Source organism: Mercenaria mercenaria, chromosome 12 (genome assembly GCF_021730395.1).
Source record: "Mercenaria mercenaria strain notata chromosome 12, MADL_Memer_1, whole genome shotgun sequence".
Taxonomy (NCBI): domain Eukaryota; kingdom Metazoa; phylum Mollusca; class Bivalvia; order Venerida; family Veneridae; genus Mercenaria; species Mercenaria mercenaria.
Window position 1 is genome coordinate 23,400,621 of NC_069372.1, and position 25,529 is coordinate 23,426,149.

Here is a 25,529-nt window from a genome sequence, read left to right on the forward strand (position 1 = left end):
GACTCACTGTGTTTCATTAGTGTTTTCTCCTTGGTTCACTGTTATACAATTTTATGCAGCTTTAGAACACGACGGTACTTCAGAGTCAGGTTATGTGTTAACGCTCTCTAGTGATGTTTTTTTTCCCACTGTTCTATTTAAAGCTGTGCCTTACCTTTGTTTGTTTTGTCCTCGTTGTGTACATGTTTTACTCTGAGTATTTTGGGATATCTTTTATGAAATATTTGAATATCCATACATACAGGTGGCATGCTGGTCTAGTGATAACACAATTGACTGTCAATCTAGAGGTCCGGGCTTTGAATCCCGGTCTAGGCACTGGACATTTCTGAGATGTTCTGATATTCTTGAGTTTAAGAGGCCAGTACTGGTTCATCCTGAGAAAGCCGGCTTCGCGTGTATCGGCCCTAAACACTGGGCACGTTGAAGAACCAGACTGTCTTTCCCCAGAGAGCTAGTTAGCCCGACATGTCTGTATCTCTCGCTCTGTCCCTCTGGTCAGATCGCTGTGTCTGTACTTGTGGAGGATGACTTCGGCGCCCTGAGTGGCTAGCGGCTTTGAACGTGTTTGTCTGACATAATTTATACTCTGCTATAAGGTTTCAGTGTGACAAGGCTGCGTTCTTGTTTTAACATGGTTTTTCATATTGGATCTTTGACAAGAAGCAAAACAATATATGTATTTAGAGATATGTCTTTGATTTGTAAAGAAATCTTCCTATAATCATTTATTTCGTTCTGGTCCATAGAGAGCAGACATAAATCTAGTGTCCAAATGTAATTTACTATAGTAACAATACAAACGCACAATTGCACAAAAAAGCCGAAAGAAAAACTCTGTTAACATCGAAAAAGAAAAAGAAACATACGAAACCAATATGTTTAATTTAGACTTGCTTGTGCCTACAAGCAGTAGAAATTGATAATAATTAATTAGAAAAATGATGACTGTAAAAGTATGTTAGAATTTATTAACAAAACTCTAGAAAAAATATTATTAAATATAAATTAAATGTGAATATGAATGAAATTGGAAAGATAAGATTATTAGCTATTCGTGATGTTTAATACCAAATTTTAATGGCATTTATGTCTGTTATATCAGAAAACTATTTACCATTCCACTCACGTTCTGATTTGATGGATGCGTTCCTGTCTCGATTCGTGCTAGAGACAAAACTGAATAAAGTTGTACAGTTAAGAGCCGCCAATTAATTAAAGAAACCGACACTTCCTTGTAAGAATTTAAATGCATTCTCCGTAAAAGTTAAGCACTTCAATGAAAACTGACATATTCATTGCGATACTGGTAGAATATTGTGAAAGCCAACCGACTGAAGAATGATCCTTAACTGGCCAATTGAAACTGTGCTGAATTTCTCTAAGCATACTAACGGTTTCTCAAAAACCCAGTCTTTAAATTATTATGATGAGTCTTCCATCCTTGCTTTACCCCCTCCCCCAACTCCCCCATTTTCTACCCCTTATCCATTTTTTTGTACTTCAGAATTAGTAAATAAGATGACCATAATAATATGCACAAACCACTACAGTCATGTTTTTGACTCCGAAATGATAAATCGTACACTGGATTTCTGTTGAAGTACCAAAGAAAACTATAAAGTAAAAGAAATAAAACTTCTGCATGTAATTTATATTTCGCTTTTCAGTAGACAATGTACTTTCAAATGATACCAAAATTATATGTCCTTACCATGTATCAATATTTGATCTATATTAATAGCACTGTTATACAGAACTTGCTTATTTGTGGACCGGATACCTTAAGATGCCTCAGTGCTCCAATCTTACCGTATGCAGGGCAACGTTTTCAATCATTTTCGCTTAATTATAGTTGGTGTATTTGTATAAAAATTGACTTTTTAAACAATGACAGACGCTTAAATGGAAGAAATATAAACGAAGATAATGAAACTAAAAATATGAAAAAGGAGAACAAATTCTTTGGTTAATTTGGCGGTTAAGATACAGACAATATGTCATCGAAAACTATTATCCTTTGTATTGTAATATTTGACTATTTGCTTTATTTTATAAATTTGCATTTTGAATATAATAAAACATGTAAGAAGAACATTTGAGCCGTGCCATGGGAAAACCAACATAGTGTGTACGCGACCAGCATGGATCCAGACCAGCCTGCGCATCCGCGCAGTCTGGTCAGGATCCATGCTGTTCGCTAATAGTTTCTCCAATTCCAGTAGGCTTTAAAAGCGAACAGCATGGAGCCTGACCAGACTGCGCGGATGCGCAGGCTGTTCTTGATCCATGCTGGTCGCATACCCACTATGTTGGTTTTCTCATGGCACGGCTCATTTGGAAGAACAGAATGCAACCAAATAAAAATTTGATAAATACATGTAATACAAAATATATAATACAAAACTAAAGCTGAGTCTTTTAATGAGAGGTTGTGAAACTGGCAACACCATTCACGTTCCCTAGCACCGGCTTAAGTGGAATTTTGTTAGAAAGACACATTTAATGAAATCCGTGATGCCAACGGCCCAGAAAACACAACAACACTAAGTCGACTAACATTATATCCAGTTCTGATTTTTTTGGTATATATTCATAAGCACTTAATATTATAAAAAATACATTATAGACTTGAGTCATTTAATAGTAATCTTCGTACGTATGGCCTATGAAGTTTTAATTAAGATATACAACAATTGTAAAAGAGAGTTCGAACCGATTATGCCAGCTGTGCGGATATTACTCAGTTACTTTAAAAAATGTACAATTTTATTAGATAAAAATCGTGAACCATTCTTAGATAATCTTATAGTTGCTCAGTAGAATCCAGAAATAACCTAATAGAACCCCCTACTGAACATGCTGTGTTCATGCGATGCTCGTTTGCTTCTGTTTCGCTTTATCTTATTTCGATATTTTTTTTTGAAATAACATTTATCGGTACTAAAATCACCGATGCCCTGTTCACATTAACTCTAGTTTGAAACAGCCTTTAATAATAACAGGATTCAAAACTTGTCTACAATGTGGATGAGTGCAATTATATAATTATATTTTGAAATGGGCTTTTTTCAATTTTTGGAGAGGATTCTAATAACGATATTAATACGATAAATAATAAAGCCTTTAGATGAATAAAATGCAATAAAGCAATATAATAGCAGACCCTGTTCATATGACACAACGTGCATCATCAATCATGTCTCCTAGCACGTGCGTAAATAAACTCTGTTATACATTAAGGTCATTTACTGAAATCAGATCAAAAAGGAATGAAAGTAAATTATGCTTTTACGGCTATCAAGATATTAAAAATGTACAAATTAGATGCGATTAAAGCCATTTATTACTATACAATAATTATCTTACTAGTAATAGAAACAAAACTGGTGAAAAAATACGCTCTTGTGTATAACTTTCTCCCATATCTGGCCTATATTGTTTTTCCGTCTTTGAATATAAAACTGATAAACCGAATTCTATGCTACACTTTACTTATTTACGCAGTCAACTGGCAATGTTCGCGTGAACATGGTATAACATGCAGAGTATGCAATCTCATGATTTGAAATTATGATATCATGTAGGTATTGACATTAATGGACTCTTTGATAAAGTAATCGATCATACCTTTCAAGAAAAATAAATTTCAAAAAGTCGGACCGATCTAGAATAATATAGGAATATTTCATAGACATTATTTTGTCATTAACCTAATGGACGCCACTGAGACTTTTAGAAATATAAAAAGATATTTTTGAATGGCCAATAAGCTTTTTATTATTGTAAGCAATTAGAGTCGTATAACTTTCCGCATGTTTGTGTACATTGTAAGAATGAAACAAATATAATTTACATGTCAGGTTCAACTGAAGTCATAACCGAGCGACAATCTGTAAGGATGTTGGATAAATTGTAGGGGAATACATTTCATAACATTGAATATAAAAAGATAACAAAATAGTTATTTTGATTTCCTCTTATGACAAAATTAAACCATGTATATGAATAGTTTGCTTGGTACAAAGAATAATGATAAGTGGCGGTCCTTAAATGTCTCCTCAGCTTGACCTATAGTTTCCTTTAGGATAATGGAGTTCATTCGATTTTCTTTTCTAAAAGAATTTTGTTTAAACCGAAGGGTGATACACTTTGGACGACTTGACCAAACCGAGTCTTCTTTATTTTGCTTACATTCTTTGCTTTAAAAGGATGTTCTTGTAGATTTATTTAAGTACATATATTGTAACATCAATTGTTTAGTGCTGTGTGGCGGCCGTAAAACTACCTCCTTACTAGTACTTCAGAGTTGTAATTTCTGGTCTTCAAGAACATGAAGTCCAATAATATTCTTTTAAATTCATATAACCATTACAACCAATACATCAACAATTCTAAGTGCTGTGTGTTGGCTCTAAAATATCTCCTCTATTGAAATGTCTTAATGGTTTTTGATCCATTGAGATAATGGAGTCCATTTAATTTTCTTTTATAATAGATTTCCGCTTATACTTTTGCTCTGGACGTAATGGGACGTTTCAATTTTCATTAGAATCTACCTCTCATGAACCGGCTCAGCCAAACCGGGTCTATTCATACTTAATGCTGCTTAAGGACCTTCTCCTATCATTTTTTTATTTGTTTGCTTTGAACTTTTTTCATTTTTATCTGCATGACATGATGGCGTTTGACTAAGGACTTAAATGTCGGGAAAGGAAATATATGGGGTTTTTTTTGTTCTTATGTATGTATATGTTAAAGTGATTCACAAGAGCGTATGAGGTTCCCCAGATGTAACAGAACATTATTATGCGTTTTCATACAATATTGACTGTTTTGATCAGTTTCTTTTTCAAAATTCACTTTTCAAAAACATAAAATAGTCTGTAAGCTTACTAAGTTAACATATATACTGTTCATGACTGTTGCATGATTCCAAAAGCAAGAATGGACGTAATAGGGCCTATGTATTGAAATTATTATACAGTTATTGACTTATGCTCAGGTCAATATGTGTTTTTACGGACCTGTAAAATTGATATTGACTGAGGACGCAGTCCGAGGTCAATATGTGTTTTTACAGGTCAGTAAAAATACATATTGACCGGAACATAAGTCTATAATTGTTATATTATATGCCCTTCTCAAATGCATTCATTTGACTGGCCCATATTTCATAGATAATAGAAAAAGTGATATCAAAAGAGTCATTATCACTTTTGCAGGTCAATATCTTTTTTTGCGGACCCGCACGTGCACTCATTTCGACCAATCAAATGAGCGCATTTGAGAAGGGTATATAATATATATTAATAAATGATATAACACTATATTACAGTCTTTCACAATGTACGTTATGCAGTAAAACGTGATTAACAATAACTAGAATTTAGTTGAACTTTAGTTCATTTTAACACGAGGTCTTATAAAAGTTTTTGTCCTCCCTTTGAAAACCCCTGATATTTCATTTGTGCAATTTTAAGCCATGCCTTGTGGTAATGCTTTTTCATTACTAACAGTCCTGTCGTAATGTATTATGGGAATGTTATTTTTACTCTTAATTTAAAGTATCCTTGGGGTGTGCAATGAAATACAGAATAAAGCATGTCACCATTAACAAACATTCCCTCAGCAGTCGTTTGAACTTGAATTTTCTACAGTTCAGTAGATGACAGGATAACTACTCTTACTTGACTTTTGTCATTTCTGTCATGATTTCTGTTTAATTTATAATTGTATAATGCAGATGAGTCGCTGATCATCCAGCTACCAGAACGCAACCCCTTAAAACGAAAGTCGTGCACTTGGCTGCTGATACCACTTTATCAAATGATAACAAAGTTATATCTGCAAGACATTGATAACGTATATCTTCATGTATGATATCAAATTGTTTTATTTTTCAACTATCCCACAGATAGTGTTTTTTTTTTTCCAATGATATTTCCAAATCTGTGCGCCACTATGCTTCTTTGTTTACTTCTTTCCTCGATGTATGTTTTGCTTAGCCCTCGTACTTGTGTATATTGTAAAAATGTACAGGTGCATACAAACATTACTCTAAGCTTTCAGTTTGAAGAAAAACATTCTTATAACATAACATTTCCTGTTGAATATTTGTCCTTGCTTTTTACAGTAAGATCTTTTACAGATGACCTACCTGTTCATTTGTTTTGTCTGCTTCCATGCACTAGTTTCGTCACGCTTTAAAGAGTTGTTTACGATTTGGCAAATTATCGTTATATCGGGACGAAATATCAATTATCTAACAATATTTCTACGATTTACTTTACCCAAGAGCATCAATTAAGTATGATGAACCTAGACTACTGCCGAACAGCAAGGATAATTTGAATATCGAAGAAAAGATAACAAGTGCATTTATGCCACTGAGTGCAAATTTGATATATATCTTTTATTAGTTCCATTTATTTCAATAAAGTTTTATCTATATTATGTTTTATTATGTGTTTACAACATTTTTTAACGTATAGAAAAAAGATAAACATAGAGTTTTTCAGACTTAACAAACAAAAGACAATCTAAGGAATAAGATTACATAGAACATCATTTGCTTTTATCAACATTTCTTTCGAGCCTGCAATGAGCATTCTATGACATGATATACGCTGTTAGTTATTGTCCAGGGTGTCTACACTGTGCAGTGAGGGAGTTTTTTCCTTTAACATGCTTTTCATGAACTTTCTTCATTTTTCTGTCAATGAATCCGTTATCTGTTCTCCGCAAGTGACTGCACACTTCTCAGTACGAATCAGAGGTGGGGGACGCGGGTGATTTAAGCAGAAGCAGATGTGAAGGACGGATGATTTAAGCAGATTCGAAGGTGGAGTGCGGATGATTTAAGCAGAATCAGAGGTGAGGGACGGATGCTTTAAGCAGAATCGAAGGTGGAGGGCGGATGATTTAAGCAGAATCAGAGATGGAGGACGGGTGATTTAAGCAGAATCGAAGGTGAAGGGCGGATGATTTAAGCAGAATCGAAGGTGGAGGGCGGATGATTTAAGCAGAATCAGAGGTGGAGGGCGGATGATTTAAGCAGAATCAGAGGTGGCGAACGGATGATTTAAGCGGGCACGTCGTATATTTTATGGTATAAAACGTTCAAATCTAAAGTTTAAATCAATTGTCTGATACTAAATATTATAGACCCATTTTCCCACAAAAGCATATTTATTTGCAGAAAAAAAAATCTTGAGCTTTTTTAATTTCCAGATCATTTCTCATTCACATATATCAGACCCTGGAAATATCTATTCAAAAATCTCCTACTGAAAACGCATTCCCCATCGAGTTCTTGTGATGATAACATAGTTTCTCAGTTTGAGGTGCTTGAAATAATACTTTATAATTCTGATAACTGATACCCTGTTGCCACTATATATGATCTAAAAATATTTGTATAACAAATTAGATTCAGTTTCTGAAACAAAGAGGATGCAGAATTTTTATTTTCAGGTTTGTTTTTCATTTTCATTCCACAGTGACTCAACATAACTTTCATGAAACAGAATGAACGTTCAAAAACATAACGAGTTTTTTTTTCTAATAAGTTCTACATGTATGATATAACAAGAAGCATTTTCTCATTAATCGAATGGACAGCAAAACATTACAGCAAATAAGATACTTTTTCCACAGCCATTAGTATCTGAACTTTGCAAGCAATTAAAAATTTAAAACAATTATATCCGTACATGTTTGTGATTTTAATATTGGAAATAATGATATACATACAAGGTAAATAGAAGTACTAGTATCTGTCACATTGCTTAAACCGTGGTGAAAATTTACGCGAGAATTAATTTTCGCGAGATACAGGGCCTCGAGAATACCACTGGCACCAGAACAGAAAGAAAATGCCTCTGTACATGTTATACCTTACCCCTAGGTATTCTATAAGGACCATGGTCATGAACGGGAAAATATACTAACCCGTTTCTATCGTAAATTTCTCAATTTAAAACGCACAGTTCGGTGAATGGGTACCTAGTATATTGAACAAGCGATAATTTATCTTCCATCGTTCACCAGTCACATCGTCTCAATATTCCATATTGCTGAGATTATCAACATATTTTATGCTCTCGTCAACGTTACAGAAAACACTTCCTTGACCTTCCCTAATGAATATCCGGTCTAGAGGTCACGCTAGTGTGCACATGTTAGGCGAAATGTGAACAAACAAAAACAGAATTTAAAAAATTACATTTTTACAATAAAACTCGAAATGATGAATGAAATTCATCCAGTATATGATCTTTAATTTGAACTCGCACATTGGTCTGCATCTGTTCTGTTTATTTTATTCATTTTGCACATTTATGCTGCAGTTTCACATTTTAGCGAACACGTGTAGTATAATGACGATTTACATACATTTTCACATTAGCCAATCAGAATGGTTTTGTAATCTACAGGGAAGTTCAAGTAAGTTTTTTGTGTAACGTTGAAATAACTATAAACTACGCGTTGTTTTTCTAAGATAAGATGTATTGAAGAAATGTGACCGGTACATAATGGAAGATAAATTACCACTTGTTTGACATCCATAGTACACATTTACAGAACTGCGTGTTTTAGGTATGAAATGCGCGATTGAAACGGGTTAGTATATTTTCTCGTTCATGACCATGGTTCTTATAGGATACCTAGGGGTAGGGTACAACATGTACAGAGGCATTTTCTTTCTGGTCTGGCGCCAGTGGAGAATACTGCAAAAAATTAAACCCTCGCAAAACAATTTGCTTTTACAGTATCTGTCACATGGCATAATTTTTGTTTGATATTTCATAGAATTGAAATCAGATATAATGACATTTATACAAAGTAAAAATAACACTTTTTAGATATTTTAATCTTAGAAATATTCCTTTCTGTTTAAATCCATAATATAAATTACATGAAAAACTTCCATTCTGTAATTAATGGTACTGTCAAATTTGAATGATGGACAAGTTCATTATAGACATTTAGCACGGTAATGGTTAAAACGATTTACTTAAAAACAATGATAAAAGATCCAATAGGAAACACAGCTTTAAAAATCATTACAAACTCTTCGCACTGATCCAATGATTAATTAATTTATTGTAATACAGTCAACTAAGCTGCCAACACAGTAATTGAACTGCAGGTATTCACGCTTTCAACAAATTTTCTACACAAAAAATACATGTACCCTGATGTTCCAAAAGGAGCTAGAATATATGAGCCTTGCCATGTGAAAAACAACATAGTGGGCTTGCGACCAGCATGCATCCGCGCACAGTCTGGTCTGGATCCATGCTGGTCGCAAACCCACTATGTTGGTTTTCACATGGCAAGGCTCATATAACGACTCTAAGTCAAAGTAAGTGATGTTCTCCAGAACTTAAAGACTGCTGTTGTGAAAGTTAATATTAAAATATGCGAAAAAATCCTTTTGAAGCACAGCATGCAATCAAGCAAAACAACAGCACATTCGATTTGAGTGAATCTGTTCATAAGATGTAATAAAAAGTGAAGCACCCCACATGCTCCCTTAGAAATAAAAACTGAAAATATTCCTTTGGAAGCCTTGCTATACCCGTGGGGTTAGGCATGCAAAAACTGCCTCGTGACAAACAGTAAACAACTAAATTTTGTATGTAGTTTGTGAAGTAACAATAATTTTCAAAAATTTTCTATCGCTCTTCATTTTTAAGTCTTATCTATTTACTTTCACACACACCTTCACGCACGCTTTCATACACATTAATTGTTCATGCAGGAACATCAAAACTTTGTCTGAAAATACTCTTACGGGAATTAATGTATATCATGTACCACTCTCTGTGGTACTTGGTAAACAAGAGGGAAATGAAGGCCCTGTATCGCTCACCGGACCTATTGACCTAAAGATCATCGAGAATAACATTCTGACCAAGTTTCATTAAGTTATGGTCATAAATGTGGCCTCTGAAGTGTTAAATAGCTTTTTCTTTGATTTGACATAGTGACCTAGTTTTTGACCCTACATGACCCAGATTCGAACTTGACCGAAAAATCATCAAGATTAACATTCTGACTAAGTTTCATGAAGATACCGTCATAAATGTGGCCTCTAGAGTGTTAACAAACTTTTCTTTTGATTTGACCTAGTTTTTGATCCTACATGACCCAGGTTCAAACTGGATTTTGAGATCATTAAGATTAACATTCTGACCAAGTTCCATGAAGATATAATCATAAATGTGGCCTCTAGAGTGTTAACAAGCTTTTTCCTTTGATTTGACCTAGTGACCTAGTTTTTAACCCTACCTATCCCAGATTTAAACTTGACCTATAAATCATCAAGATTAACATTCTGACCAAGTTTCATGAAGATACAGTCAAAAATCTAGCCTCTACAGTGTTAACTAGCTTTTGCTTTAATTTAACCTGGTGACCTAGTTTTTGACCCCAGTTAACCAATATCAAATTCATCCAAGATTTTATGGAGGGTAACATTCTGACCAAGTTTCATTGACATTGAGCCCAAATTGTGACCTCTAGAGTATTAACAAGCTTTTCCTTTGATTTGACCTCGTGACCTAGTTTTTGACCCCAGATAACCAAATATCAAGCTCGTCCAAGATTTTATTGAGTGTAACATTCTGACCAAGTTTCATTAAGATTAGTCAAAATTGTGACATCTAGAGTGTTAACAAGCTTTTCCTTTGATTTGACTTGGTGACCTAGTTTTTGACCCCAAGTGACCCAATATCAAACTCGTCCAAGATTTTATTGAGGGTAACATTCTGACCAAGTTTCATTAAGTTTGGGCCAAAATTGTGACCTCTAGAGTGTTAACAGTCAAATTGTTGACGACGGACGACGGGCGGACGACTGACGGACGACGGACACAGGGAGATCACAAAAGCTCACCTTTGAGCACTTCGTGCTCAGGTGAGCTAATAAGGTGTTTGAAATTATTTTTGTTACTTCGCATAATTCTAATTATGCAATGAAAATGAAAATATATTATATATTTCGTTCTGTGCTGTAAATGATATAGAGAATGAATTCCACTTCATTTTAAAATGTACATTGTATAATGACTTAGAAAAAAGTACATTAAAATGTATTATTATAGAAATGCAAGTGCATACAAACTTATCGAATTGTTAAATTGTTTAAACAAGTCTGTGATTAATAAGCTAGCCTTATTCATTACTAAGGCCTTTAAACGAAGACAACCTAATATCAGAAATGAGATGGTTTAACATAAATACATAACTTTAATGCAATGTAATGGCAGGAGGATTTTGCAATATGTGTGTCTCGATACATAACATATTTCATGTTTTTGCTCTATATATGTTTTTTACGCATGCAAGTGAATATTTATTTGTGGTTAATGTCGATGAACTGTTTATGCTTAAGACTAATAAAATTTATGTTATGTTATGTAATGTTATATAATATTATTGTATCTCTTTACTACGCTTCAAGTAATTAACAAATTTCTTTTAACTGAACAAGAAAGATCTATCAATATCTGACATTTTCTGCCAATAACCACAAACTCTACCCTCTGGTGATAAATCGTTGTACGGATTAGTTAGTGCGGGACTATTATTCTAATTCTTAATTGTTATTATTTCAAAAGTGTAATAAAATACAAAATAAGACACGACGACTAATACAAACAATCCTGCGGCAATTGTGTGTTCATTCGTTTGAAATTAAACACATCATTTGGAATTAACTGCGGTACCGATTTAGTTTGTCCCGTTATTTATACACAGTTTTTGATTATTTTTAGCCACGAACGTGGTAACCTGAAATACTATGCTTTACAGTTCATATCTGTTATTTTGTATGATAAACAAGTTTTGGAAGTATACAATGCGCGTTCCGCTTCCACCTGCGTATCTACTGGTCTTCATACCTTCTAACTCCATGCCAGACACAGGTCTATATAAAGAATAAGGTTTATTGGAGAAAAATATACACGTGCTTGTTTATACTTATGCATGATGTATTTGGTTTTATATTTAATGTTTTTCTTTTAGTGTTGTCAACGGGTGTGCTGAGCCGATAGATGGATAACGAACACAGATGCAACATCAGCTTTGGCCATGCAGAGTATGATGCCAGGATTGTCAAGAGGAACTGGACCGTCCCCGTTACAGAATGACAAATTAGCATCGTGGCAGTTTTCAATTTGCTCACTAAAACGTTCGTTGAAATGCTCTACCATACTGTGTAGTTTGCCAAATTTCGACAGGATGTCAGTCAATTCAGTTACGCAAATAGACGAAGCAGACCTCTGTTGTTTTAATCTGATTTTACGTCTTGACGAGCATTAAAATTAAAACAATCTGTTTTCATTCATTTTACCACTTTTTCTCTCAATGACAAGTACAAGACCTTTCAGTCGGAACAAAAAAGATAGGTTTGATGAAAATAGCAACTAATAAATTTGTTAATTAAATTCTTCCTGTTTTCACAAGGGATGAACTTGTATAAAAAGTATTATTGTCCTTACCTTGTGGGTGCTCTATATGGTTCAGGTCTGTGGGTTTTTCATCCTCAGGCACCTTCTCCTCGGTCTCCCCCATTGTCATCTCGTCAGTTTATCTCTTTATTCACAACATATCTGCAAAAGCAAAAACGTGACCATTTTAATAAAGTAAGTCATGGTTATTCTTAAATTTTGTTCGAACACTTGTACAGTTTGCAATTCTTTGACCTTCGGCTGATATAAAAGTATCTGCAAAACAGAAACATGAGATTTGCGCAATATAATATAGATTTCACATATAGTATAATTTCACAATCATCAGCCTTATAGTGCTTGTCGGAAGTTGTTACTTCTAGAGTTCACCAATTAATACATACGCATCGTTTGAAACCATCATATATGACGAGACGACAATTTTGTCTTTTTTTTTATATTTTTAACAGAAAACCAAGATCACATACAGCGTTGAACTATATGCTGTATACAACATGCACGTATAACGCGTTTGGCAGAAGAAATTTTCTTTGGCCATTAAAATCGTTCCTTGAATATTTGCTTACACAAAATATGTTGATGTCGTGAAGGTTCATTCATTCGACTTCATTTCATACTGAAATTAACTCAATAGAATGTTAATCTATCTGATTCAATTAATTACATTAATCGTTCTACGAGGTTAAGTTCAAGAGTGCCTACTATTTTCTTGATTATGTAAATTGTGATTTACACTTCGTTTCTATTTCTTCCTTTTTGTTGCGTGGCTTCCTTACGCATGATTCTGGCATTTATATACGTGTAAACATTTTATTTGTATGGAATCTATGGAATCTTTTAAACTTGAATGATTAAGTAACCTAATACTTAACCCACTGTCAAGTTTATTAAATTTAACAAATGTCTCTGTTGTGTCTATCAAACCATTTGTCAATTCCTTTCCCTGTGTCTCATTAAAGACTTAATATAAGAGTCTTTGTCTACTAGAAATTAGAGCAAAAGTATATCCAGCATAGTATACGTATAAATGAGCATAAATTCCAGAAGGAGAATTTACAGTTTCTTGAGTTCTTTACCGAACTATTCAAAGAAGGCGAAATTTCCATTTCTACTCCATAACGAGCTCCACATGATATCTCGTTCTATATTTGGCCATAAAGTGGATAAAAATATGACAAAAGGTTCCATAATTACGCAAATTTTATACAGATCATGAGATGAATCGTTGAGCATTACTTGAAACACGCAACAAAATACCTGCTTAAGTAAGAAATGCTAATAAAGCGTTCTATGAAATATGTTTTAATTGCCTCAAATTTCATGGAAATTGATCAAAGCTACAATATAAAAATGCCAAGGCAATGACCGCGGTATTTGTACATTGACAAGGAGCGTTTTACAAGAAACGTATAATAAATATATGAGCCGTGCCTTGAGAAAACCAACATAGTGGCTTTGCGACCAGCATGGATCCTGACCAGCCTGCGCATCCGCGCAGTCTGGTCAGGATCCATGCTGTTCGCTTTCAAAGCCTCTTGCAATTAGAGAAACCGTTAGCGAACAGCATGGATCCTGACCAGACTGCGCCTATGCGCAGGCTGGTCTGGATCCATGCTGGTCGCAAATGCATTATGTTGATTTTCTCATGGTGCGGCTCTAATATATAGAGAATAATAGGTTAGTGCCGTAGATGAGAAAGTTTATCTGGCGAGGTGGAGGAGGTTATCGGGTGAGCCGAAGGCGAACCTGATAACGTCCGGAGCCGAGCCAGATAAACTTTCTCCATCTTAGGCACTAACCTATTATTCTATTTATCTTGTCATTACTTCATTTTCCGATATTTGGCAATTTATTTTACAAAATTAAGTGTGCGACAACCGCTTTAATGACGTCATATTTGTAATGACGTCACTTATATAATGACGTGATTACCGGCAAAATCGCAATAACTTCTTCGTTTTTAAATAAAAACTCATTATTTGACCACTCATTTTCTTAGTTCGGATATTTCCAACACAACGATGATGGTTTCGTTGCAAAATTTCTTATGACAACAATATCGATCATAAGGTCACATGATCAACTGACCGTATATCACTGGTCACATGATCAACTGACGGTATATCAAGAAAGATATACGGCACCCTGATATCGGGTCGAAAATACTGCAAGTGACAGGATAAATAAAGGTATGCGTTAAAGCGGTCGATTTCGACATGAATGGCTTTACTTAATGTATAGTTTTAACTGACAGTCCAGCAACGCATTTTAGAAAATAAACCATTGAGGGTATTAAAACAACATTGACCCTGCTATATTTTGATGCTTCCCATATGCTTTAAAAATGTAAACTTAAAAATGTTAAAGAATTTTTTTCCAGGCGCTGTTTGTCTGCTTCATTTAAGTTTATATGTTTGATTAAACGTAATAACATTTGTGAAAATGTTCTTCGTCACAACAACACACAACCAAGCAATAACAGAAGACTTGGTTTTGTTTTCTTTAAGACTTTTGTAAACGTCATTCTCGACAAGTGTTACATTTTTTTTTCATGCCCCCTTTGGGTAACCCCATTTATTTCCTTCCACATAAATGCAAAACGTACCAATCACATGTAATTATTTACGTTCTACTTTGTTTATAAATAAATAAATACAATATTCTTACTATAGAAAGGGAGGTGTGATTGTTGCACTCAGAATGGTGTTGCCCACAGTAAATTTTTTTCTGACTTAGTTACCAGATTTATACTATAAAAATTATGGTATTAAGGTGCATTCTTTAACTTTCTGTCTCCTTTTACTACCTATATAGAATATTTCTTCTGAAGAGTCCGATACAAAGGAAAACCGTTTCTGAACTTCAGAATACTTAAGTCTTTACTGATGTGTATTTACACAATTAGAATCCTCTAACACACCAATAGCCTGTTTTAGAAAGTAGGCTCAGGTTTTCACAGCAGTGTCTGTAACTATTACTATTCTAAGTTCAAATCTTCGATGCTTCCTAAATCCGTATAAATCAGAGGCACTTTCATTGCTTTTCTGATTTTAGGACAGCTTGGTAGACAACGTAGATCACACAGAGACACATTTAGCTCTAAGAATAATCAAAGCCATCACATTTTACTAGTTTTGCAACACTCCCCACACGAACTCGTGTTGCTCAGTTCTATAATGCATGAGTGAATAATTTTACGACGGATTTACTGAGAATAATTTCACTTTGTAATTGCTGGTAATTTGTCAAAGTTTCATGTAAGAAGGCAATTAAGTGACCAAACGATGTTTGTTCTTATTTTCAAAGAGTACTGCTATTTATCATTAATTAGCAAGTTCTTCATAATTGTCGTCACTCTTAAGAAGAAAGTGGTATTTGTTAACTCGGCTGAAATTTACAAGTGTTTGTTTCTTTGTTTTGGGTTTAACGCTGTTTTTCAAAAAAAAAAAAAAAAAAAAAAAAAAAAAAAAAAAAAAAATACACGTGTACTGAAATTTTTTGTTGAAAAACGGCGTTAAACCTAAAATAAACAAACAAACAAACAAACAACTGATAAACCGATTTACATTAATCGTGGACAGTTTAAACAGTTAAGCATATTTCATTTGAAAAAAAAAAAGAAAAAAACAACAACAACAACAATAACAAAAACATACATTGCATTGTAATATTCAGAACCAATTTATGACAAAAGCTCGTTTAAACTGATTTAAACATGACATAGAGGTAATACGTCCTTGGTCACTGTAACATGCACGCTTCAGCCGCATTATGAGAAAACCAACATTGTGGCTTTGCATCCGCGCAGTCTGATCAGGATCCATGCTGTTCGCTGACAGTTTCTCTAATTGCAATAGGCTTTGAAAGTGAACAGCATGGATCCTGACCATACTGCGCGGATGCGCAGGCTGGTCCGGATCCATGCTGGTCGCAAACGCACTATGTATGTTTTCCCATGGCGCGGTTCATATTTCGAGCTTTAAATGTCTGATATGAACATTATAGTTTAACTTTTCTATACATTCAAACCGATACAAAGGATTTTCAATTTATTTGTATGTTTTGGAATAAGTCTTTACTCGTATATATTCAACATTTGTATTGAATAGTTTAACAGAAATAGTAGCAAGTTATATATAATAGTAATTTATTTGAATTCAGTTAATATATATATTTAATATTCCTACCCATCGAATCGTCTTACTTTAGGCGTATCATTATAAAGTACGGCGATTCGAAAGGATTGTTTTGTTTAAAGTTCTTTATATTATGTATTTCAGAATAGAAGCCAGGAGCCCATTCGACATTGTCTGCGATTTTTTATCCCTTAATTTTAATGACCATATAGCTGTCAGAAGGAAACTAAATTGAAATGGAATTTTATTGAAAACTATAAAGCATACATAGTTTCTGTCCTCATATTTGCATTCAAACTTACTTTCAGACATGGTTCTAGGTTCTATATATCATTTTATATTCATACTTTATACAACATGTCAAGAAGACAAAAAATTTTGAGACCTTCACTCTTGAACATTGGAATTAACGCTCATTTTAGTATTATGGCATAGCTTCACATTGAATTAATGATGTAATAAATCTTTGTTTATAGCCAGTGCGTGATCTGCCAGCGTTTTATAATGACACGATTCCACGTTCTTTCATTCTAACAATTCATGATGTACCAGTGTGGTGTTTCATTAGATAGTAACTGTAAAATTTCAACAATTTCTCGAGGTATAGGTTGTATAATCAGATTTGAGAAACATTTTATGACATTTAACAGTTCTGTTTGTTTTGGGTTTAACGCCGTTTTTCAACAGAATTTAAGTAGTGTTCCTTGATTCTGTACCAGTACTAACCTGTTCTCAGTAAGTAACCCAACTTCCCCTCTTGAATCACAGTTCGGACGAAGTTTCAAAATCAATTGCCTCGGAGAAAACACGCTTCGCCCGGAGATCGAACTCACAACCCCGCTATCCTCCGTTTTGAAATTCATTTAAAGAACAAAATGATATTTTGCATAGAATTAGATCCTTATTAAAGTGTATATGTTTTATCATTATTTTTATGAAGTACCCACTTTAATAAGAAACTGTGTAAGCAGAGAACATTTCTTTTAATTTATCTACGATTGATAGTTTTTACATTTGCATATTTCAACAATATCAACCTGAAGGGAAAATTTTAATTAATTGATTTATTTATTTGGGTTTTACGGCGCACCAACACAGTATAGGTTATATGGCGCCAAACAGGACTACAAATTTTGGTTCCACATGTCATTTACATCGAAATAAAAAAATGAGGTGTGAAATCAAAATTTGCATACCTGCTAGAATCACAGTTACAGCAAAACCAAGTGTTAAGACCCTGTTAGTCGCCTCTTACGACCATGCAAGGGTAAGACAGTGGTTCCAATTCTTTTCATACACAGATCGTCCCAGAACCACATGGGGCGGAAAATTTTAAATCGGGTGTAGTTATTGTATTCATTTATTTCCAATCAACCACGATAGGCAACTGGAGGTAATAACTTCACAAAATCTTGCATTTCTAATGATTTAAAATGTCAATGTCAATTTAACAAATATAATGCAGTAGTTTTTTAGTTCATATCATTCCTAAAACAAATTATTTCATTACATTTATACTTATGCTAAAATAATTCTTTACTGGGCAACCAGAATAGGAAAATTAAATTTTAACAATAATAGGCTCTCGTGTCAACATTACATGTATTAAGTATTCGGTAAAGAAAATAAGTGTAAGTGATCAGTAGAAATGCATTACTCGAGCAAAATCTGATTAACCAGCTTAAATGTTATAAACACGGCGTGGTGTAACTATCAGTCGTATGTTGTTACAGATAACACACTCATAAGTTACATATTAAACTGAAGTTTAAATCTATAAGCACTGCTATTCTTACTTAATCTAGGAATAACATACAGGGAACGTACAGATAAGCTTTTACTGACCGTCATTTTATGAAATATGTTTTTTTTTTCAAATTGAGGTTACAGTGGCATAAACTTTTGAAATAAATTTAATATGGACATCATAGAGGCAACAGCCGAACAAGGAATAAAATGTTAAGATATTTATTTGTATGGTTTAAGTAAGCAGAAATAGTCGAGCAGAACTTCAAAACTAGATTGTGATTAAACCGATGAGGTGTTGAACAAAACCAACCGGAAAGAAGCCTGAATATCGCAAACCTAAGCACACACGACTTGATTCAAAATTTGCTTCTTACACTTTAGGAAAAATTTCCAGACAGAATACTCGCAATATCTATCTTAACAGCCTATTTGAAAAGAACCTAATATTGAAAGGGGCTATGAATTGGCACCCACAACCAAACACAGCACGCATCATAGAAAAAAACAAATAGCTCGGTCAGCTTTTAAATCTTATTATCAGTAGTGAAATATTTGATATATTTGTATTCATTCTTGTTATTTACATTTATTCACTACATTTGGCTATGAAAATGCATAATTCTAAACAGAAAGAACGGACTCCTGTCCTCTGATAGTAGTTTGCAAGCACAGTCCATCTTAGGATCACTAATGAACTTTTGGGCCTATCGAAAACAACAGTTACTTATGATGCCTCGAAAAAATTACAGCTGGAAAAACATTTCTTTGACTTTGCCATGACAACGCTATAACAAACTTTAGGAAAAACAACATAGTGAATTATACTAATGCAAACTAACTCAACAGGATCTACTATTTGCAAGTTGAACATGATATCTTAAGGTTGAATTTGGCGGTGGTTGCAGCCTTGCGTTTGTCATTTAAACAATCCACTTATCCATATGCCTTTCAAAAAAATGAGACAACCTTTTCATAATTATGAGATTGAATTTAATTTTTGTCTTCCATTTCTACCTGAATCTCCATCTAACAGATGTGTTCTTTGTACTTAGAAAGTTTGATTTATAAACAAAATGTCTGATTTCAAAATTTGTAAATACCTTTAGATAAGCATGATAAGACTGGAAATAAGGAAGGCAATTGCACACATGCTATGTATTCGTGCGCTTTTTCAGTACAGCCCATCTTGTTATCGTTTGATAGATTTTGACATTAACTTAACCTTTTGGTTCACATTAAGTGATTCGATATAACTCTTTCGTAATAAAAGATCTCAATAAGTTTGGGTTATTTTGAAGTGAAATATTTATATCTGCATTTTTTATTAGAGCTTTTAAACTGTTAAAAGATTGCAACTTAATAAGCTTTAATATGAAAAAGATGAACTGATACATAACAGTTTAAAATATTTTCAGTTTATCGTGACAACATAGGAATGGTGCGAAGTGTTTCTTCGTTTCAGCCGTAATTTCCATGCCGTCCAAAACATTTAAATGCGAAAATAAAACTTAAAGCATTTCTGTCTGATAGTTTTTAGGGAATGCTGTATTTGATTTATGCTCTCAAAACATTGCTGTAATAGGTCGTGTTTTTTTTTCCACACAAACTAAGTGTATGAAGTAGTCCATTTTCACACAGTTAACAAGTCCATGGAGTAAAATAAATCAACTGACTGACAGAACCACTTGACAAACTCTCAAGCAATAACAAACATTATTTTTATATCTGAATGATTTGTGTAAGTTAAAGAAGAGATGTTTGAAGCCATTATGTGATTATTTGGATGATTACAACTGAAATGCTATGTAATTTACCAAACAAATGAATGAGAAGTTTGTATTATATCCTGTTTGATAAAGAGAACCAATTTATATTGTTACACGTTCTCAATACAGTATAAGTGTTGGTTTTTGTAGACTCAAAATTACCTAAAACATCAGAAAAATCAAAGCCAACCGATACACCTGAAGAATCAACATTTCATTGTGCACAGACCGGTCATGATTTGAACCATGTTGGTAGAGGTCCACTAGACATGCTACATACCAAATATCTAAGCTCTGTGCATTGTGGTTCAAGACAAGAAGATTTTTAAAGGTTTTCCCTATACAACTCTATGTAAAACTGAGGCCAATATCAACCCTAACCCTAAACCCTAACCCTAGAGCGGAGTGATTCCGAATATTTCGAATGTGAATATAAAGTTCATAATTATTCTAGAATCCGTTGCTGCTTGTTTTTGTTGTTTAAAACAGTAGTCCTCAGTTGCTCACACACTCACACAATACCAAATAGGACTACTTTTTACACGTCCAGAATATTTGTGTGATGCGGTCACATATAAATAGAAGGAAAACTCAAACGACGCGAGGTTGAAACTTCGTAGTTGATTTAAAGCTATAGCCAGTTGCTAAAGCACTGGATAAAAACAAACACATTAACAAAGAACCTATTTTTACGAAACATAATTATGCTCATACTTTGCAGTGAACGCTAGTTTTCAAATCTGGAAAATATCTAATATGCCACATACGATATTTTTAAATAAATTTTCTTAAAATCCCGAAAAGCCAAAAATCAGCATACTGGTATACATGGCGAAGTGTACTCTTAAAAAGCCTCAATGTTATATGGAAATATTAACAGAAGTGTACAGAACACAATGCAAAAGAAAAATCTATTTTAAAAATAACACTAAATATCTAAAAATCTAAGTTTTCGATTCTAGTGCTATGATGGCTGTATTTTGAACAAGCATGTAACTACCCACCTTTTACACTATGATACTGTGAAATAAAAATGAATTTGTGTATTTCTTGTTATTATTTATATACATTCAGTAGTTAATGCAAAAACTTAGGTTCACTAAATTTAAAAAAGAACGTAACATGCACCATGCACAACTAGGGTTGGTACTGATCACTTGTGTGAAGTTTCATTAAATTATGTGCAAGGGTTCGGAAGATCAGGCGCGCACAAGATTGCATATGCAGACTGTATGTACATAGTATGTTAACAAGAAACAAAGTCCCATATCTCTGCAACTTTTGTTGTTGAAAGAACCTAACATGCCCCATGCACAACTACTGTTGTTACTGATCACTTGTGTGAAGTTTCATTAAATTATGTGTCAAGGGGATAAGAAGAGATGGTGCGCACAAGATTGTGTCTATGTATATAGTATAGTAACAAAAAACAAAGTCCCGTAACTCTGCAAATTTTTTTCTGAAAGAACCTAACATGCCCCATGCACAACTTCTGTTGTTACTGATTACTTGTGTGAAGTTTCATTAAATTGTATCAAGGGGATGAGGAGAGATGGAACGCACAAGATTGTGTCTATGTATATAGTATAGTAACAAGAAACAAAGTCCCGTAACTCTGCAATTTTTTTTTCTGAAAGAACCTAACATGCCCCATGCACAACTACTGTTGTTACTGATCACTTGTGTGAAGTTTCATTAAATTGTGTCAAGGGGATGAGGAGAGATGGAGATCACAAGATTGTGTCTACGGACAGACGGACAGACAGACAGACAGACGGACGGACAGACAACCTGAAACCAGAATACACCCCCTTACAACTTTGTTGTCGGGGGATACAATAAGACATATTCACGTTAAAATATGAATGAAAGCCATACAAGCTATACAACAGAAATATTGATTGACACATGGAATGTTACTAATCCAAAAGAAATTTAATCCTAACTTTCTGTTTACTTAGCATATGGCATCCTTAAAATGCGTTTAATTCAATAACAATGTCACATCACTTTTACAATGTCACAGTTGAAGTTGTCTGAAATACTGTCTAAACATATGAGACAAACAGTTCAGTAACCTACACTTTTGAACTTTAAGGGCACACCTGTATGAAAAAATGTCTATTTCAAGTTTTACTACCAGCCTGTAGACAAATATAGGCTCGTTTAACCTTTGTCATATTAAACTACTGGTTACTGTATATTATACAGGATATCACGGTGATTGCATCCTGATAATTAAGCCGGTATGTCCAAGTATCATAAAATTCTACTTGTGTATTTTTATGTTTTCCGCTATATCCAAGAAAACAATAGAGAATCCTTCCGCTTTAGCTATAAAATAGTTCCGTCATTTCGTTTCTCACACGACAGTAGTTAGACAGCCTGGAAGTCATTTATGTATGGGTTAAGTATTTTAACATTTACCATCAGATACAAGTACCAACATTATTTTATAGGTACACTATTCGTCACATTCACAAATTTACAGATTTTGTCGTAACATGAAACAAAAACCAACCAACCAAACTACTAAAGCCATTTTAACCTCTGCCAGTGGTCGGAGTGTCAATAACTACCAACTTTATATTGTATTATTAAGTGCTATCAGCTAGTAAAATGTCAATTCAAGTCTCTGAAAGTGCGGAAAGTTTGTCTTTGTGCAAGTTGTACGATTTCCGGTAAACATAGAAAGTACTGAAGCGGAGAGAACAGTCAGGTGGGGAAATTGTCATTCAAGATCATGCAGTCATTCAAATAAAAGATTACAGATAGCTAGAGTAAACGTTCTCCATCCATGCTCGCTTAAAGACCATTGGAATACAGACACTGACTCATCTGATCTGCATCTTGATGAAAAAGACCCTACGATTAAGTTCAAACGAATGTATTAACCGTTTGAATATTTTCAGATGATAAGTGTATAGACGTTCGATTAGCCAATATTTACCTGTGAGAAAATGTTATAATCTATAAATTTGTACGATTATCGCAGATTGCAGAAAATTACACGCTGATCTCAACCGGGTTATGTAAAAATATGAAGTACTGGCTTCGGTAAATGAGTCCTGAAATTTGTAATAATCGTGTACCCCTTCTGAAAAGATAATAGAACTTAAGCATGCAGCAAGAAGTTATTGATATAGTAATTTACGCAAAGGTGTATGAATTCGTATTAGATAATACTTAAATGATAATCTTAGTAAAGATCTGGTAGATTGTGATGGTATAAAGTTGGATTATTCATAACTTTCAATACTGAAATATTTATATAGAATTAAGGTAGCTTGATAAAATCGTGCTAAACCTTTCGTTTTTCTTTAAGAAAGTGTAAAAAGAAGTAAACATTGACGTCTCTAGTCATACTAGTCATACTGCAACAACGTATGTAATAATATCGCGTATTTTTAACAGTGAACAGATGTATATAACTATTCTAGAAATAGGCCTTGCTTTTTTTATAAATAAAATCAAGCACACAGTTCTGAGCTGTCAGCGGACATTACATATTATAACAGGAGTGATAGGCTTTTAAGAATATTTTGGGCGAATTAGTAAATGTTATAAGGTAAGTTGTTTCGTCAAAAATCTGCTTCCGAGAGTTCCAAGTAAAAGATATTTTTCCTTGCTTATTTGCGCAGTTTCGTTTAAACTGCATGAAATACAACGGCATAAATCTTGACAAGCCGTGTCGAGATTGTATTGAATTAATGTGTGGACAAAAGCCAAAATACTTCGCTTTCAGGATGTTAGGAATTTCACAAGGAACGACATAACCCCCTATTTTCTTTATCATATTTCGTCAATCTGGTATAAAAGTTTTATGGAAAGTATGTGCACGGGAGGTAGTCTTCTCTAATGATGAATAAATCAGCTCTGACATTTTCATTCTTAATATGAAACACAGAAAGATTTTATTTAGTGATCTTTTACCTATATATAACATTGAGATAGTGACAGAAGAAACAACGAAGCAGAAAGGGATACAATTGAAACTGAACTTTTACCACTTCTAATGAAAAATCACCGAGTGATGCTCTTTTCTATAATAACTGTATTGTTGTAATCAACACAAATAACTATCGGGACGTCTAGTTACAGAAGGCCAAATATGGAGCATTTGTGGACACTGCACAAATTGCCCTTGATGGAGTCGAAGTTAATTCCACACCATTACAGTCTGTTTAAGATTACAAATCATATTATAACAGATAAAAGAGGAATTATTATAGTAATTTTATTATATTTGTCAATGATCCGATAGCCTAAACAATTAAATAATGTTTTTGTTTGATATTGCACACTTATGCGTCCATTACAGACGAATGCGCACATTAATGAAGTCAAGCAAAAGATTTACTGATTTTCTTTGAAATCCCACTATTTCATGACACACTAATTCAATTTACATGTTACACATTAAGCAGTTTTAAATTATTCATCTCGTTTACTACCTGAATCAAAGTGGTCGAGAGGACGAAAGAGGCAAAAACATTCTAATAACCTCTGCTAATTCAGTTTTACGTAACAGGACCTTCTAAATTAAAGAATCTGATATTTGGCTCTCCCTGGACACGGTCTCGGGAGTGACACAATAAACATCATCGAGATAAACAAAATAGTTTTGCCAAAATCTCACATTAAATCATGCTCTGTTCTGTGTTTCCATTTATGAATCATTTCAATCCTGTAACTTTTTTATGTATTAAGCTGCTTATAAGCGAACGATATAAATGCCCAGTTTTCTGACACCACGAAGGAAACATGATAATAACAACTACCTTAACATTACCTTCGAAGTTACCAGACGACTTATGAGTTCTGGACATTGAATAATTATCTACATGATTATCTGGCATTTAGAAGACTTTCTATTTTCATTATACGAAGTTAGCGTTGGCGTCAGCGTCCTTATTTTGTTAAATTGTTGACTAATATTTGTAAAGACGTAATGGATTTATTCTTCAAACATTAAACAATAATTCCTCATTATCATACAATTCATATACATAGAGTCCGACAATGCGGCACCAGTTTTCCACGAATTATTCTCCCTTTTTTAACACACTTTATGTTAGAGTTCTATGCTACTCAATTTCTGTTACTATTATTTCTATATGATTGAAACTAATTAGTTCTTACTCACCATCACTCCCGCATCTAATTTTTCAAGGTCCATACTTTGGCACAGACATTTCATAAATTATGTCCCCTTTTTATAAGGCTTTGATGCGCTTTTACCCTCTCTTCAATATCATTATTGAGTTTTGAAACAGTCGTACCGCATCGCCGCCTGTGTCATAATTGCAAAGTCCATAACTCTGGTTTTATTTCATCTCTTCTTTATAATGTCACATGATAATGGCTAACGATAACACATTTGCCATGTTTATTTTA

General features: G+C 33.9%; 1 protein-coding gene across 3 annotated transcripts in view; it reads right to left on the reverse strand.

The window, feature by feature from the left end:
- Positions 1-25,529, reverse strand: part of LOC123534325 (sodium-dependent dopamine transporter-like) — a 94,868-nt gene that overhangs the window by 42,037 nt on the left and 27,302 nt on the right. For all 3 annotated transcript variants that reach the window (XM_045316527.2, XM_045316530.2, XM_045316529.2), the window contains exon 2: positions 12,512-12,622. In XM_045316527.2, the coding sequence (XP_045172462.2) occupies positions 12,512-12,590 (79 nt within the window). In that variant the 5' untranslated portion in view covers positions 12,591-12,622. The remainder of the gene's footprint in view (positions 1-12,511; positions 12,623-25,529) is intronic.